Source organism: Hippopotamus amphibius, chromosome 9 (genome assembly GCF_030028045.1).
Source record: "Hippopotamus amphibius kiboko isolate mHipAmp2 chromosome 9, mHipAmp2.hap2, whole genome shotgun sequence".
NCBI lineage: Eukaryota > Metazoa > Chordata > Mammalia > Artiodactyla > Hippopotamidae > Hippopotamus > Hippopotamus amphibius.
Window position 1 is genome coordinate 40,249,849 of NC_080194.1, and position 16,488 is coordinate 40,266,336.

The 16,488-nt window shown below is 38.0% G+C and overlaps 1 protein-coding gene across 1 annotated transcript; it reads right to left on the reverse strand.

The window, feature by feature from the left end:
- Window positions 1-7,256: 7,256 nt before the first annotated feature.
- On the reverse strand, window positions 7,257-8,195 carry LOC130861786 (olfactory receptor 52A5-like). The gene has a single exon (XM_057750965.1). It carries the CDS (start codon window positions 8,193-8,195, stop codon window positions 7,257-7,259), a length of 939 nt encoding a protein of 312 aa, XP_057606948.1.
- Window positions 8,196-16,488: the final 8,293 nt, after the last annotated feature.

The window sequence follows — 16,488 nt, forward strand, 5'->3', positions numbered from 1 at the left end:
TTGGAGGGCACACAAAAATAGTGTGCTCACCAGGACCCAGGGGGAAGGAGCAGTGACCCCAGAGGAGACTGAACCAGACATACCTCCTGGTGTTGGAGGGTTGCCTACAGAGGTGGGGGGCAGCTGTGGCTCACTGAGGAGACAGGGGCACTGTGACAGGGGTTCTGGGAAGTGCTTATTGCCATGAGCCCTCCCAGAGTCCACCATCAGCCCCACCAGAGACCCTGTAAGCTCCAGTGCTGGGTAGCCTCAGGCCAAACAACCAACAAGGTGGGAATACAGCCCAACCCATTGGCAGACAAGCACATTAGTTTTACTGAGCTCCACTGATCTGCCCAACCCACCATCAGTCCCTCCCATCAGGAAGCACCCACGAGCCTCCTAGATAGCTTCCTCCGCAAGAGGGCAGACAGCAATATCAAGCAGTGAAAGCAGTATTTCGTCTTGTGGAACTGAAAACCACAGCCACAGAAAGATAGAGAAAATGAAAAGGCAGAAGACTTTCTACGAGATGAAGGGACATGATAAAGCCCTAGAAAAACAACTAAATGAAGAGGAGATAGGCACCATTCCAGAAAAAGAATTCAGAATAATGATAGTGAAGATGATCCAGGACTTTGAAAAAAGACTGGATGCAAAGATCGAAAAGCTGCAAGAAAAGTTTACCAAAGAGCTAGAAGAATTAAAGAGCAAACAAACAGAGATATGCAACACAATAACTGAAATGAAAAATACACTAGAAGGAACCAAGAGCAGATTAACTAAGGCAGAAGGGCAAATAAGTGACCTGGAAGACAGAATGGTGATAATCACTGATGTGGAAAAAATAAAGAAAAAAGAATGAAAAGAACTGAAGACAGCCTAAGAGACCTCTGGGACAATGCTAAACACACCAACGTTCACGTTATAGGAGTCCCAGAAGGAGATGAGAGAGAGAAAGGACCTGAGAAAATACTGGAAGAGATTATAGTTGAAAACTTCCCTACCATAGGAAAGGAAATAGCTCCCCAAGTCCAGGAAGCGCAGAGACTCGCAGGCAGCATAAACCCAAGGAGAAACATGTCAAGACATATAGTAGTCAAGTTGACAAAAGTGAAAGACAGAGAAAAGTTATTAAAAGCAACAAGGGAAAAACGACAAATAACATACAAGGGAATTCCCATAAGGTTAAAGCTGATTTCTCAGCAGAAACTCTGCAAGCCAGGAGGGAGTGACACGATATATTTAAAGTGATGAAAGGGAAAGACCTACAACCAGGAATACTCTACCCTTACAGCTGATTCACTTTGGTGGACCTCATAAGCTGATAGAAGAGTGTAAAGCAATTATATTCCAATGAAGAGCTTTAAAAAAAAAAAAGAATACTCTACCCAGCAAGGATCTCATTCAGATTCGAGGGAGAAATCAAAAGCTTTACAGACAAGCAACAGCTAAGAGAATTCAGCACCACCAAATGCTAAAGGAACTTCTCTAAGTGGGAAACATGAAAGAAGAAAAGGAACTACAACAACAACAACAAAACAATTAAGAAAATGGTAATAGGAACATACATATCAATAATTACCTTGAATGCAAATGGACTAAATGCACCAACCAAAAGACACAGACTGGCTGAATGGATACAAAAACAAGACCCATATATATGCTGTCTACAAGAGACCCACTTCAGGGCTAGGGACACATACAGACTGAAAGTGAAGGGATGGAAAAAGATATTCCATGCAAATGGAAATCAAAAGAAAGCTGGAGTGGCAATAGTCACATCAGATAAAATAGACTTTAAAATAAAAAATGTTACAAGAGACAAGAAAGGACATTACATAAAGATCAAGGGATACATCCAAGGAGAGGCTATAACAATTGTAAATATATATACACCCAATATAGGAGCACCTCAATACATAAGGCAAATGCTATCAACTATGAAAGAGGAAATGCAAGTCAGAAATAGAGACACAGATGTAGAGAACAAACACATGGACACCAAGTGGGGAAAGCGGGGAGGGTTGGGGGGGATGACTGGGAGATTGGGATACCAAATTGTACACTCTAAATATATGCTGTTTATTGTCTGTTAACTGTATCTCAATAAAAGTTCTTAAAAAAAATTAGTACAGATGCGAGGAAAAATATATTCATAATCTTAACACTCAAAGTCATATATTTTTAATCTTTTGGCACTCTGCTCTTTAGTAGTTTTCATTGGTTATTTTAATAAGTTATAGTAAATGCATTATTAATTTATAGCATGCTTATCTTAACAATTTATGAAAATATTCCAAATATTTTTATCAATATTTTTGCGATAATATTTTGTGAAAGAGAAAAACCTTAATTAGTGTAACACAGGAATGTTGGACACCCTGTTCTTTTCATTTAATTTAAAATTTAAGTTTAAAAAATGCTACAAAGTTGATGTTTATGCATAGAATGTACTCTTTAGTGTATCTTTACAGTCATTTTCTTATCCCAAATTCAAATAATAATTTGAATAACTGACAGTTATTCAGATTATTCAAAACAGAGAATAATCTTCACATTTGTTAAAGAAATTACAGTACATTAGTGGGTAATCTAATCCTGAATATAAAGGCACTGTATATCCTATATGAAACTATCTTTGTTGTCAAACCCAAAGTCTTGTGTCCAAAGCACAGTGAGAACCAACAAACTGAGAAGTTGGAGTTTGAAGCAGAAAAAGGTTTACTGCAAGGGCCAAGAAAGGAATAGGAGCAGCTTATGCTCAAAAGACCCAAACTCCCCATGGGCTTCAGGGAAGAGTTTCTAAACTCTGATCTGAGGGGAGGGTTACAGGGTGTGTGACTTTCTTCTGACTGATTGATGGGAAGGTAACAGGAGGTTATTCTGGGAATCTCAGTCATCAGCCTTCTGGTCCTGAGCAGTCTGGGTCCATGTGCTTGTGCTCATCTGGAAGTTACCACCCGCCACCTGGCTGGGGGCCTTAATTCCTGTAGTAGAACTCAGAGATATGTGTCACATTGCTATATACATTCCTTGAGGGGCAACTAGGGGTCTGCTTTATCACTGCAGTATTGTTTCTTGACTGCTTTTCCTTTATTTCTTCATCCCCCCCACTTCCCTAATTAAAAACTGTTTGAATCTGCCCTTTGGTACTCAGATAAGGTGTAAGAGGCTGAAGGCTTTTTCTTGCAAACAAGAAACAGGGGACAAAGGAAGGCTTTTGTATCTAGAAGAGCCCCTCAGAGTCTTGCTCTGTTTCAACTTGTTTACCAAGTACTACATCAAGAATACATACACATATCTTATTTTCTTTCTCAAAAGTATTACATAATAAAAGATATACAAAAAGGAAATTAAGCATGGGAAATGAAAACCTGTATTACATGGCAGTTGTTTACTCAGACAAGTATCAATATATTTGATTCACCCTTCACACCATCTCCACAGCATTTCCCATGCTCTTTTCAGAGGTCATAGATATTCTGTACCTGATGATTATTATTTCCAATGTGTTTTCTTGCATTTTTAAGAGTTCACTCTCTCTCATTCTGATTTTGACAATACTTTAACATGAGGTACATCAAATCTGTTGATCTTATCCTATTTCCACTGTCCATGATCTCTCTCAAATTTCATATCTCATCTTACCATTGTTACCTGCTATGTTCTTAACTCCTTTAATCCTCTGTGGCATCATGAGATCTCCTCAGATATGTGACTAAATCAAAATATCAACTTGTCCATTCATTTTTCCCTGCTAATGCATATAGCTGAATAAAAACACATAAAAATGCTGACGGGACTTACTTTAAACTCATGGCAACTAATCTCAAGGAGGCCCTTTGATGATGCTTTTGTAATCATCATTACAAATGAAGGTTCATGACAGCCAAAAAGGAGAAGGCCACTTGTTGTCCATCAATTTTGAATAGATAAACAAAAGGTGGTCTATCCATGCAATGGACTATTACCCAACCATAAAAAATAATGCAATACTGATATGTGGTACCTGGATAGATCTTAAAAATATTTTAAAATACTATGTTATGCAAAAGAAGCCAGACACTAGGCCACATTCTGCATGTTTTATTTACATGAATATCCAGAAGGACAAATCAATAAGACAGAAAGTATCTTGCTGGTTTCCAAGACTGGTGAGGGGGATGGAAATAATGGAAAGTGACTCTTAATAGGTATGAGTTTCTTTTTTGGATGATGAAAATACTCTAGAATTTGATAGTGATGATGGCTGGCTGTACAATCTTTACAATGCACTAAAAAAAACTGAATTGTACCCTTTAAAATGACCAATTTTATGGTCTCCGAATTATACCTCAATAAAAGTAAATGAAGAAATAAATAAAAGGCCATCAGGGGACTCTGTTGTCCCACCTCCTATGCTTCCAACACATAGCCCTGCCCAACGACCTTGGCCTGCTTCCAACCGGAGGCTTCCCAGCTGTGCAACGTTTCTGTCTCTCTGCCTTTGAATGTGTAGTCATTTTTCTTCAGAGCTTAATTCCAAGCATATTCACAGCTGGCCCTGAATAAACGTTTAAGATATGTTTGTGGCCAGGAGCTGTGCTGCATGCTTGGGGAGCATTTTCTTATTCCTCACAACAGGTCTCTGAGGTAGATGTTGTGAGCCCTGTTTTAGAGAAGGGGAAGTAGCATGCCCAGGGGTATGTAGCAAGTTGAGGAAAGGCAGTGGAGATGCTCAGGTCTGTCTGAATCTTGGGATAAACCATTGTTTGTCCACCTTTAACTTAAGGCGATGTCTTTAAGTTTTCATTTCAACCCTCTTGGAGTAAGACCCTCATTTAAGATGTTCATCGTTTTATAGATAGGAGATATGCCAATGTGACACACATTTCAACTCTCCACCAGCTACAGGTGGTGGAGCATTACTGTGAAATCTATGTGTAATTACCTGAGTCCTCATGTCACTGGAGGAAAGTATAAATCATCAGGCCTTCATAATTTTATATACATAATGTCTGAAACCCAGTGAGAAATTACTGGGCTTGGCAAAAGATAGGAAGATGATTTCAGAAATAAGGAAAAAAAAAACAAATAATAGAAGCAGATCTATGGTTGTTGTTTATTGTAATTATCAGTCAAGGATTTTCAAGTACGGGTGTTTAATGTGTTGAAGGAAATAGACGACCAGAAAATAAATAAATAAATAAATAAATAAATAAATAAATAAATAATGGGAATTTCACCAGAACATTCCAAAAGTTAAATTTAAAATTAAAGTAAAGGGAGAGAGTGATAGGAAGAAGGAATTAGGTGGATACTATAAAATTATAAACTACAAAAACTAAACCTAATAAATCAGGAAAGCAGAATTACAGAGCAGAGGCGGGATTAGTGAATTAGAAGAAAGGTTAGTGAAAAATAACAAAACTAGGGCTATAAGGCAAGATATATAACTAGAGAAAGAGAAGCACTTTCCAATGATAAGGTCAGTCAACCACGAACATACATTGACTTTAAAATTTATGCACTTAATAAATAGTGTCTATCTACCCTAGCTTAAAAATACACAAATCAACAATTCAGCAGTTCTAACAGGAAAGATAGAGTGATCAATATTCAGGTGGGAATTTTAACACCCTTCTATCCAAAGCTAAAAACACAAACAAACAAATGTAAGATTATAAATAATAAAATCACATAATATTAACAAATTTGAATATAGACACATAAATATAGATATGAAAATAGACACACAGACAGATAACACTGCACTCAACATGCATAGGTCAACAAAAAGCGACCACAAAATGGATCATGAAGACAGTTTAAATCTGTATTTTAAAAATGCATTTTAGTGTAATACTAACAAATTATCTGAAATGTAGTGTATAATATTTCTACTCACGCATAAGAGGAGTGATGTGGATTTGCATGATGAAAACAGTGATGATGATGGTGATGAAGATGAAGGTCATGATAACTGAATCCTTACCATTTTCCAAGCCCATGCAAAGGCCATTATATAAAGATAGTCACTATATTACACTATGATAACCAGTCTTTAGTTCCCAAAGATACATGTGCTGTTCTTTTATATTTATAGATTAGGCAGCTTAAATTGTGACAATAAATTGTTTTCCAGTGCATATAATTAGAAAGTGACAAACTCGAGCTTTGAACCAAGTTCATTTTGACTCCAATACTCATGCTTGTAACCAAGTTCCTCAATGATCTTTTTTCCTACCCAATTGAAATTTGATTTTCTATTAAATATTCTTAGCAAACATTTGATTACCTGCAGTCATTAATGATTGGCATACAAAATGTAGTTTCTCCACAACATATTAGCATAAACATACAAGCATCATAATGCAGAACAAAATAAACTTAGCTTTATATGAAAAAAAAAAATACTGGAAACAAAATTAATTTCCATGCGTTCTGTACTAGTTGCTTAGACCTGTATCCTTATTAGGCTAAAGAGTTATATTTGATCAATCAGGAAAATAATTAGACATAGTTTAGAATAATATTGTCTGTAGTAAGTCTAAAATTTATCTCCACATTCATAACATTCATAAAAAACATTAAATAAGAAAGCTGGTCTTTATATAAATGAATACATTAAATGAACACTTAAAAACAATAAAAAATATGCAGTAATGTATGCTATAGTGCTAGATTTGTTGGAGCAAAGGTTTTATTATATCATGAGAATCACCAGTTTGATAACATGAACTACTTAATAGGAACAGGCTTCAAGAAGAAGATATTTATATCTATATTTGAGCAGAAGGAGATACTCAAGGAATAGGTTTTGATGGGACCAAGTAATCACTATAGAAGACTTTAGAATATTCAGAGAAAGAATGTAAATGGACTTGTAAACTATATAAAGGAGGATAATCCTGGTGTTCTAAGGCTGAAATATTTCATGTACGTATGATGTTCCACTCTGGTCTGCAGAAGGATCTCTACATTTGTGTGTTTCATGCAGACCTGGCCTTAGGTGATAAGGAGAGTCAAGTGTTCTGACCCTTCATACAGACAGCATTTTGGCTTTGAGCACCCTATAGTCTCTTCTGTTTCGCTCACAATTTCTTCTGAGTGCCTTCTGACTTAAGTTCAATAGGCTGTGCAGTTTTCAACACAGTCACTTATATGTTTATTTATGTATTCATCAAGTATTATGATACCCCAAACCATTAACTGGATTGCAGGTCACACAGGCCCAATAGTTGAGCCATTAAATCCATAGGAGAAACTAGTTCCAACAAACGTCAAGCCTGGTCTTAGGAACACAACATTTTTACTGCCTTATCGCGGATGTACTTGGTCTTCACCCCGTAGACAAATGGATTGAGGAAAGGTGGAACCAGGAGGTAAAGGCTGGACAAGGTGATATGTATATATGATGGGATATATGTTGCAAACCTGTGAGTAAAAAAGGAGAAAAAAGCAAGGAGATAGAATTGGAAGAAGACACATATGTGGGGAATACATGTGTTAAATGCCTTAAGACGCTCCTCTTTCTGGGGCAGGTGGAAGACAGTAATAAATATTTGTGTGTAGGAGAGGGTGATCAAAATGAGGTCAAGGCCACCAACAATAAATGCTCCAACAAGTCCATAGAATTTATTGATGTAAACGGCTTCAGTGGCAAGCTTCACTAGGGCCATGTGTTCACAGTAAGTGTGGGGAATTAGCTTGGTTCTGTAATGTTTGAGACGGCACTTTATGAGCAGTAGGCATGGGATTACCAGGATGGCTGGCCGCAGCGTCACTCCAAGTGCAATGTTTGTGACTAGTTGTTGAGTGAATATGGTAGCATGCCTCAGAGGATAACAGATTGCTACAAAGCGGTCCAGGGCCATGGCCAGCAGGACTCCTGATTCAATACCCTGAAATGTGTGGATGAGCCACATCTGAAAGAGGCAAGCATCAAAACGGATGTCTGGCAAGCGGAACCAAAAAATTCCAAGCATCTTGGGGACAATGCTGGTGCTAAGTGCAATGTCAGTGGCTCCCAACATGGCCAGGAAGATATACATAGGCTCATGGAGACTGGGTTCAGATTTGATGATGATCAAAAGGAGAGAATTTCCCATCAAAGCCATGATGTACATAGCACAGAATGGAATCCCAATCCAACACTGTACAGTTTCTAGGCCAGGGATTCCAATAAAAGTCAGCACAGAGGGCATAAACACAGTGCCATTTGTAATAGGCATGGCAGGTCAGGGGTCTTCTTCGCAAGGGCACAACGTTTGCCAAACTGTGATGCTCTCTGCTCTTGTATACATATGCTATTCTCAGCCAGTCACACAATTACTGAATGACAGAAATAGGAGAATCAACTTCATCAGCTTATTTATCATTTTTTTAAATGAATGAAAAAATGGCGATATCGAGACTTTTGGAAAGTTTCATGAGTCTACGCTGTAGCACAATTATCCACCCACATTCAGTGATATCCACAGCATAAAATCTGAGTATTTGGACTCCATGCCTGTGATGGGACAATGTGATCAGGATGCTCTGTGTTGTTCTTCCTCCCCCACTCCATCTTATTTCTTCTTACCTCTTCCTCGTAATCAGAAAAAAAAGAACAGAAAAGAAAAAAAAAAGAACAGAAAAGGAAAGAAAAGAACAAAGTGAAAAGAAAAGATAAAACATATTGGAATAACACTTTAGACAGTAAAACCCCAAAATCCTTGAGCTTCACTTTTCTCTCCTCCCACTTTCCCTTGACTCTTTAGTGTCCTTTCACTTTAGGCTGGAATTTCTACAGAACATACCAATATTGATTTGATAAAATATTGAATGAAGTCCTCTTTCTAGGGTTGTGACCCCACTAATAAAATGAACTCTCCTCACCTTGAACTTGATTCTCCCTAAAGAATTTTCAAGTATCAAATTGCTTCAGGACCCAGATATCCAGATAGACAATGGCAGCTACATAATTTGTTTGTGACCATGGAAATTCTGATTCAGGAAAGAAGCCTTACTTTAGAATTCCTCACTTAGATAAGCACCTACAGCTCCTCACTCACTCTCTTTTCCACACATTAGGCAAATATTTGTTAATAAAATTAAGAAGGTTAGAGAGTTTTTGGTGGAGGAGAAGAAAGATCATGGGTATTTCACCAGGAGGTAATTGAGAGATGCTGGTGTGGTTAGAAGTAAGGTAGACTATATGACTTTTGAAGCCTAGGTCTCCATGTGGAGGCAGAGTTAACAGAGACAATCCTTAGGCAGAAATCAAGGCTACTTACTGCTAAAGGAAAGTAGAAATATCTGATTTATTTTATCTTCTGTGAAAGCTCAAAGAAGAAAAATATGAAGGAGTGGGCTTCTCTGAGAATTTTCCAAATGTTCCCTGGAGAATAATTGACAAACATGTAAGTATATTCAGGTGAAAGTGCCTTGGGAGGCAGCAGAGACAGAAAGAGAAATCTCTGAAACAAAATTCTCACTGCAACACAAAGCCTGTTGCTGAGAACTCTTTACACTTTCCAGTAACTGAGCACCAGCAATGAACTAAAAGGTTCAGCTCTGGGGATGACAAGATATTCAACAACAAATATATTTTTTTGAAGGCAGAGCAGAAAGATTGCATAAGTGATTAGCTGTCTAGGTCCAAATAAAGCTGATCTATACATTTTTAAAGTGCTGTTCTTCTAAGCCTTCCAAAACATTTCTCCATAATTCAAGTCATCAGTTCCAAATAGTATTCTGATTTCTTTACTGGCCCCAAACAACCCTAATTTCTACTCAAAAATTTTAAATTTGAAATGTCTTGTAGATTATTCTACCAAATCACCATTTTCAAACAGAATTCTTCAGTATAGCTTCCTGACAGCTGAATAAGTGTGTGTTGATGCCTTTCCATGACTGTCTGTGTAATTACTGCATAACTCTCACAAAAAGACCTCCTTATATCGAGCCACCAGGCTCCCTCTAAGCACTGTCCTCATTTTTGAACGATACATCTTCAGATACAATAGCACAAAGATTCAAGTCACTTAAGATCCCCTTTCCTCCAGGTAAACTCTCTGCAGGTCCTCTCAGCCTCTGCAGTAGCATGCTGCTCCCTGCCCTTGACCTCTCCATGTTCCAAGACCGACTCCCAAATTTATTATTGCTGTTCTTGAATTGTAGTTCCTAAACTTCAATGTCAGACTCTATTAAAAATATACCTATACTAGTTACGTATACCTATACTAGTTACATTTACAACTTGGATTGTTTTTCTGCCATCTCCATCCGTTAGCTGCACTTGTGTTTGTACTTCAGGATATATAATCTCATCTCCTCTTAACCTGGTACACATTCCTAACTATCCACTCACTCAGTATCCTCAAGCAGCACTGGAAAGTGACCAGCTCAGGAGAAGCTTGTTCGTTGCTGGTCCGAGCTGTGGAAGATTTGTGTTTTCTAACATAATTTCCCTGCTGACCAATGTTCATTAGCCTCTTGCAAATCCAGAGAGTTATTTTTCACTCCCTCGGGCAAAAAAGGAGTTTTGGGGCCAGAGGAGCAGCCAGCATTTCTTGGCACTCTCTACTTACTCAATCGCCAGGGAATCTGATGTATCTAGTCCACACAGGAGATGACAGTGTTCTCTTCATCAGACATGCAGTTGTGTTTCTCAGACCACCAGAGATTGGGGTTCCTCTTATTCTTATTTATGTGGCAAAGAAAAGGAACACCAAATTGGAGAGGTTCATAGAACAGGACTGTGTTCCTTGACTAAGCTAATTTGCCTGCTTTATCTCATGCTTTTTTATGGAAGAGAAATTGGAAATAACAAATAACTCCCTCTTCTTATTTGCTTATTTACTCTTGACTGTCCATAGCCATTCCAAGGATTTCCAGAGGCACTTCAGAAATCCAGGCAGGAGGGTGTCTGGTGATGGTAGGGAGGATGGAGCTTTGGTGTGTAGTAAGTTCAGCAGGAAGTAAGACTTGCTAAGACAAAGGGAAGAAAAATCAGTCATGCCCAGATGGTATACTTCCTATCTACAGAGACAGAGGGTGAATGAGATCATTCTTCTTAGAGAATGAGATCGTAGGCTTTTCCCACAATCTCTTGATCACAGAAACTTCTATAGTCAAATATCTTTAATATACAGTTTAATTTAAGATACATATATATTTCAGCTTTTACGTTATTGTCATACAAAAGTAATTAATACAGAAAAGATGGAAAATACATGTATTGATAATTTTACCAAAGTCAAATATTATCAACATTTTGGCACTCTGCTCTTTAATAATTTTCTTTGGTTATTTCAATAGTAGTTACATTAAATGCATAATTGTTATACGATGTTATAATTAAGAGTTTAGGAAAAATATTCAACATAGTTTTTTCAATGAGATAATATTCTGTGAAGTAGAAATATGTTCATTAATGTAACACATGAATGTTGGACATACAGCTCTTTTAATGGAAGCTAAAAAATGCTACAAAGATGATATTCATGCATAGATTGTACTTTTGAGTGTATCTTTACAGTCATTGCCTTTTCCCAAATTTCAGTTACAGTTTTCAAAACAGAGAATAATCTTATTTAACATTTGTTAAACAAATTAGGAAGTAATTTAATTGTGAATATAAAAGCCCCTGTATATCCTATAGGAAACTATCTTTGTTGTCAAACCCAAAGTCCTGTGCCCTAAGCACAGTGAGGACAAACAAACTGAAAAATTAGAGTTTGGAGCAAAATAAGGTTTATTGCAAGGGCCAAGCAAGACGCAGGAGCAGCTCATGCTCAAAAGACTGAAACCCTGCAAAGGGCTTCAGGGAAGAGTTTTTAAAAGCAAATTTGGGGGGTGGCTACAGGGTATGTGACTTTCTTCTGATTGGTTGGTTCTGAGGTAACAGGGTGATGTTCTGGGAATCTCAATCATCAAGCTTCTGGTTCTGATCAGTCTGGGGTCATGTGCTTGTGCTCACCCAGAAGTTACCACCCTCCACCTGGGTGGGGGCTTTTGTTCCTGTAGAAGAACTCAGAGATATGTATCAGATTTGATGCACATTCCTTGAGAGGATCCAGGGTCAGCTTCATCACTACACTATTGTTTTTTGACTGCTTTTCTTTTATTTCTGCAATCTCCCACTTCTCTAATTAGTGACTATTTGAATCTGCCCTTTGGAACTCAGGGAAGATCTAAGAGGCTGAGGTTTTTTCCTACAAAGAAGAAATAGGGGACATGGGAAGGTTTTTGTAACTAGAAGAGGCCCTCATTGTGTCCTGTTCAGTTTCAACTTGTTTGCCAAGTACTATTTCACAAATACACTTACCAATCTTTTTTTCCCTATAAGCGTTATATAATAAAATAAATAGAAAAAGGAAATTAAGCATAATAACTGAAAACCTATATTACACAGCAGTTGTTAACTGTGATAAGTATTACTATATTTGAATCACACTTCTACACCAACTCCACAACATTTCTCACCCTCTTTTCAGAGGTAATACATATTGCACGCCTGGTGATTATTATTTCTAGTATATTTACTTGTTTTTTTTTTACCAGCTCACTCCCATTCTGGTTTCAACTATACTTGAACACAGTGAGATATTGTGACAGGGAAGAGCTAAATCAGACTCCATGTTAAAGTCAAAGGACTTTAACCTCTGCTTTTTGCTGCTTTTATTATTATAATCATACATGATAGCCTGTCTCAGGGAACACTGACCCTCTGCCTGAATGTTAAACTGAAGTGCCTCTGTTCAGCTCACAGGCAGACAGTGTCCCCTGCCCAGATATGTGAATGGCTGTAGAAAAGAAGAAATTAGCATATCACCTCACAGGGGCTGGTCATTCCTGGAGATGTTTTGCAAGAAGGATGGCCCTTTCACTTTACTTCCTCACAGCCTCTCCCTCTCTGATTCTATAAAAGAAACTGGCATCCAGACCCTGATAGAATCATTCTTTGGAGACACTACTCTGCCATCTTCTCCATCTGCCAGCTTTCCGCATAAAGTCGTATTCCTTGCCCCAAAACCTGTCTCCAAATCATTGACCTGTCGTGTGGTGAGCAGAGCGAGATTGGACTCAGTAACAGTACATCTAATCTCTTGATTTTACCCTATTTCTACTGCCCATGATCTCTTTCACAGTTCCAATCTCATCTGACCATGGTTACCTGCTATGTTCTCAGTTCCTATACTCCTCTCTGGTATCATTAGATCTCATGAGATACGTGACTAAATCAAAATATCAACTTGGCACCCTCTCCAGCACTTATTGTTTCTAGATTTTTTGATGATGGCCATTCTGACTGGTGTGAGGTGATACCTCACTGTGGCTTTGACTTGCATTTCTCTAATGGTTAGTGATATTGAGCGTCTTTTCATGTGTGTGTTAGCCATCTGCATGTCTTCCTTGGAGAAATGTCTATTTAGGTCTTCTGCCCAGTTTTGGATTGGGTTGTTTGGTTTTTTGATATTGAGCTACATGAGCTGCTTGCATAATTTGCAGGTTAATCCTTTGTCAGTTGCTTCATTGGCAAATATTTTCTCCCATTCTAAGGGCTGTCTTCTTGTCTCGTTTATGGTTTCATTTGCTGTGAAAAAGCTTTTAAGTTTCATTAGGTCCCATTTTTTTTAATTTTATTTCCATTATTCTAGGAGGTGGGTTAAAAGGGATCTTGCTTTGATTTATGTCATAGAGTATTCTGCCCATGTTTTCCTCTAAGAGTTTTATAGTGTCTGACCTGACATTTAGCTCTTTAATCCAAATCTAGAAACAATAAATGCTGGAGAGAATGTGGAGAAAAGGGAACCATCCCACACTGATGGTGGGAATGTAAATTGTTACAGCCACTATGGAAAACAGTATGGAGCTTCCTTAAAAAAACCAAAAAATAGAATCACCATATGACTCAGCAATCCCACTACTAGGTATATGCTCTGAGAAAACCATAATCCAAAAAGAAACATGTACCACAATGTTCATTGCAGCACTATTTACATTAGTCAGGACATGAAAGCAACCTGAATGACCATCAACAGATGCATGGATAGAGAAGATGTGGCATATATATACAATGGAATATTACTCAGCCATAAAAAAGAATGAAATTGAGTTATTTGTAGTGAGGTGGATGGACCTAGAGTCTATCATACAGAGTGAAGTAAGCCAGAAAGAGAAAAACAAATACTGTATGCTAACTCATATATAGGGAATCTAAAAAAAAGAAAAAGAAAAAAATGGTACTGATGAACCCAGGGAAAGGGCAAGAATAAGGATGCAGATGTAGAGAACAGACTTGAGGACATGGGGTGGGGGGTGAAGGGGAAGCTGTGATGAAGTGAGAGAGTAGCATGACATATATACACTACCAAATGTAAAATAGATAGCTAGTGGGAAGCTACTGCATAACGCAGAGAGATCAACTCAATGATGGGTGATGACTTAGAGGGGTGGGATAGAGAGGGTGGGAAGGAATTGTGGGAGGGAGAGGATATGGGGATATATGTATAAATAGAGATGATTCACTTTGTTGTACGGCAGAAACTGGCATAACAGTGTAAAGCAATTATATTCCAATAAAGAACTTAAAAAAAAATCAAATTGTCTAAGCTTCTTCCCAGCTAATGAAAATGACTGAATAAAAGTACATGAGAATGCTGATTGGACTTACTTTAAATTGATGACAACTAATCTCAAGTAGGCCATTTGATGATGCTTTTTCTATGATGGCTCATGATGGCAAAAAAGTAAAAACAATCCAAATATCCATCAATTTTTGAATAGATAAATGAAAGATGGCCTATCTATATAATGGACTATTACCCAACCATAGAAAAGAATGCAATACTGATATGTGGTGTCTGGATAAGTCTTTTTTTTTCCAGAAATTTATTTTCTTTAGATTAAACATTTTTGGTGTAGTTCATATATTCTTACCTCTTTTACATCAGCCATTACATTATTATTCTCATTTTTTAAATTGTTGTATTATATATTTGTGTACTTTTTTTTTTTTTGCATTGCATTTTTTTTTTTATTTATTATTTTTAGGGGTACACCAAGTTCAATCATCTGGTTTTATACACATATGCCCATATTCCCTCCCTTCCTGACTCCCCCGGCCTCGAGTCCCCCCCACCCTCCCCGCCCCAGTCCTCTAAGGCATTTCCCATCCTCGAGTTGGACTCCCTTTGTTATACAACAACTTTCCACTGACTATCTATTTTACAGTTGGTAGTATATATATGTCTGTGCTACTCTCGCTTCGTCTCAGCTTCCCCTTCACCCCCCGCCCCCTCCCAAACCTCGAGTTCTCCAGTCCATTCTCTGTATCTGCATCCTTGTTCTTGTCACTAAGTTCATCAGTACCATTTTTAGATTCCGTATATGTGAGTTAGCATACAATATTTGTCTTTCTGTTTCTGACTTACTTCACTCTGTATGACAGACTGTAGTTCTATCCACCTCATGACATATAGCTCCATCTCATCCCTTTTTATAGCTGAGTAATATTCCATTGTATATATATGCCACATCTTCTGTATCCATTCATTTGTTGATGGGCATTTAGGTTGCTTCCATGTCCTGGCTATTCTAAATAGTGCTGCGATAAACATTATGGTACAAGTTTCTTTTGGGATTATGGTTTTCTTTGGGTATATGCCCAGGAGTGGGATGACTGGATCATATGGTAGTTCTATTTGTAGTTTTTTAAGGAACCTCCAAATTGTTTTCCATAGTGGCTGTACCAACTTACATTCCCACCAACAGTGCAGGAGAGTTCCCTTTGGATAAGTCTTAAAAATATTTTAAAATATTATATTATGCAAAAGAAACCAGACACAAGGCCACATTCTGCATGTTTTATCTTCATGAATATCCAGGACAAATCAATAAGACAGAAAGTATATTGCTGATTTCCAAGACTGGTGTGGGGGATGGAAATAATGGAAAGTGACTCTTAATAGGTATGAGTTTCCTTTTGGGGTGATGAAAATATTCTATAATTTGATAGTGATGATGGCTGCACTATCTTTACAATGCACTGAAAACACTAAATTGCACCCTTTAAAATGACCAATTTTATGGTCTCTGAATTATACCTCAATAAAAGTAAATGAAGAAATACATAAAAGGCCATCAGGGGACTCTGTTGTCCCACCTCCTATGCTTCCAACATATAGCCCTGCCCAACGACCTTGGCCTGCTTCCAACCGGAGGCTTCCCAGCTGTGCAACGTTTCTGTCTCTCTGCCTTTGAATGTGTAGTCATTTTTCTTCAGAGCTTAATTCCAAGCATATTCACAGCTGGCCCTGAATAAACGTTTAAGATATGTTTGTGGCCAGGAGCTGTGCTGCATGCTTGGGGAGCATTTTCTTATTCCTCACAACAGGTCTCTGAGGTGGATGTTGTGAGCCCTGTTTTAGAGAAGGGGAAGTAGCATGCCCAGGGGTATGTAGCAAGTTGAGGAAAGGCAGTGGAGATGCTCAGGTCTGTCTGAATCTTGGGATAAACCATTGTTTGTCCACCTTTAAC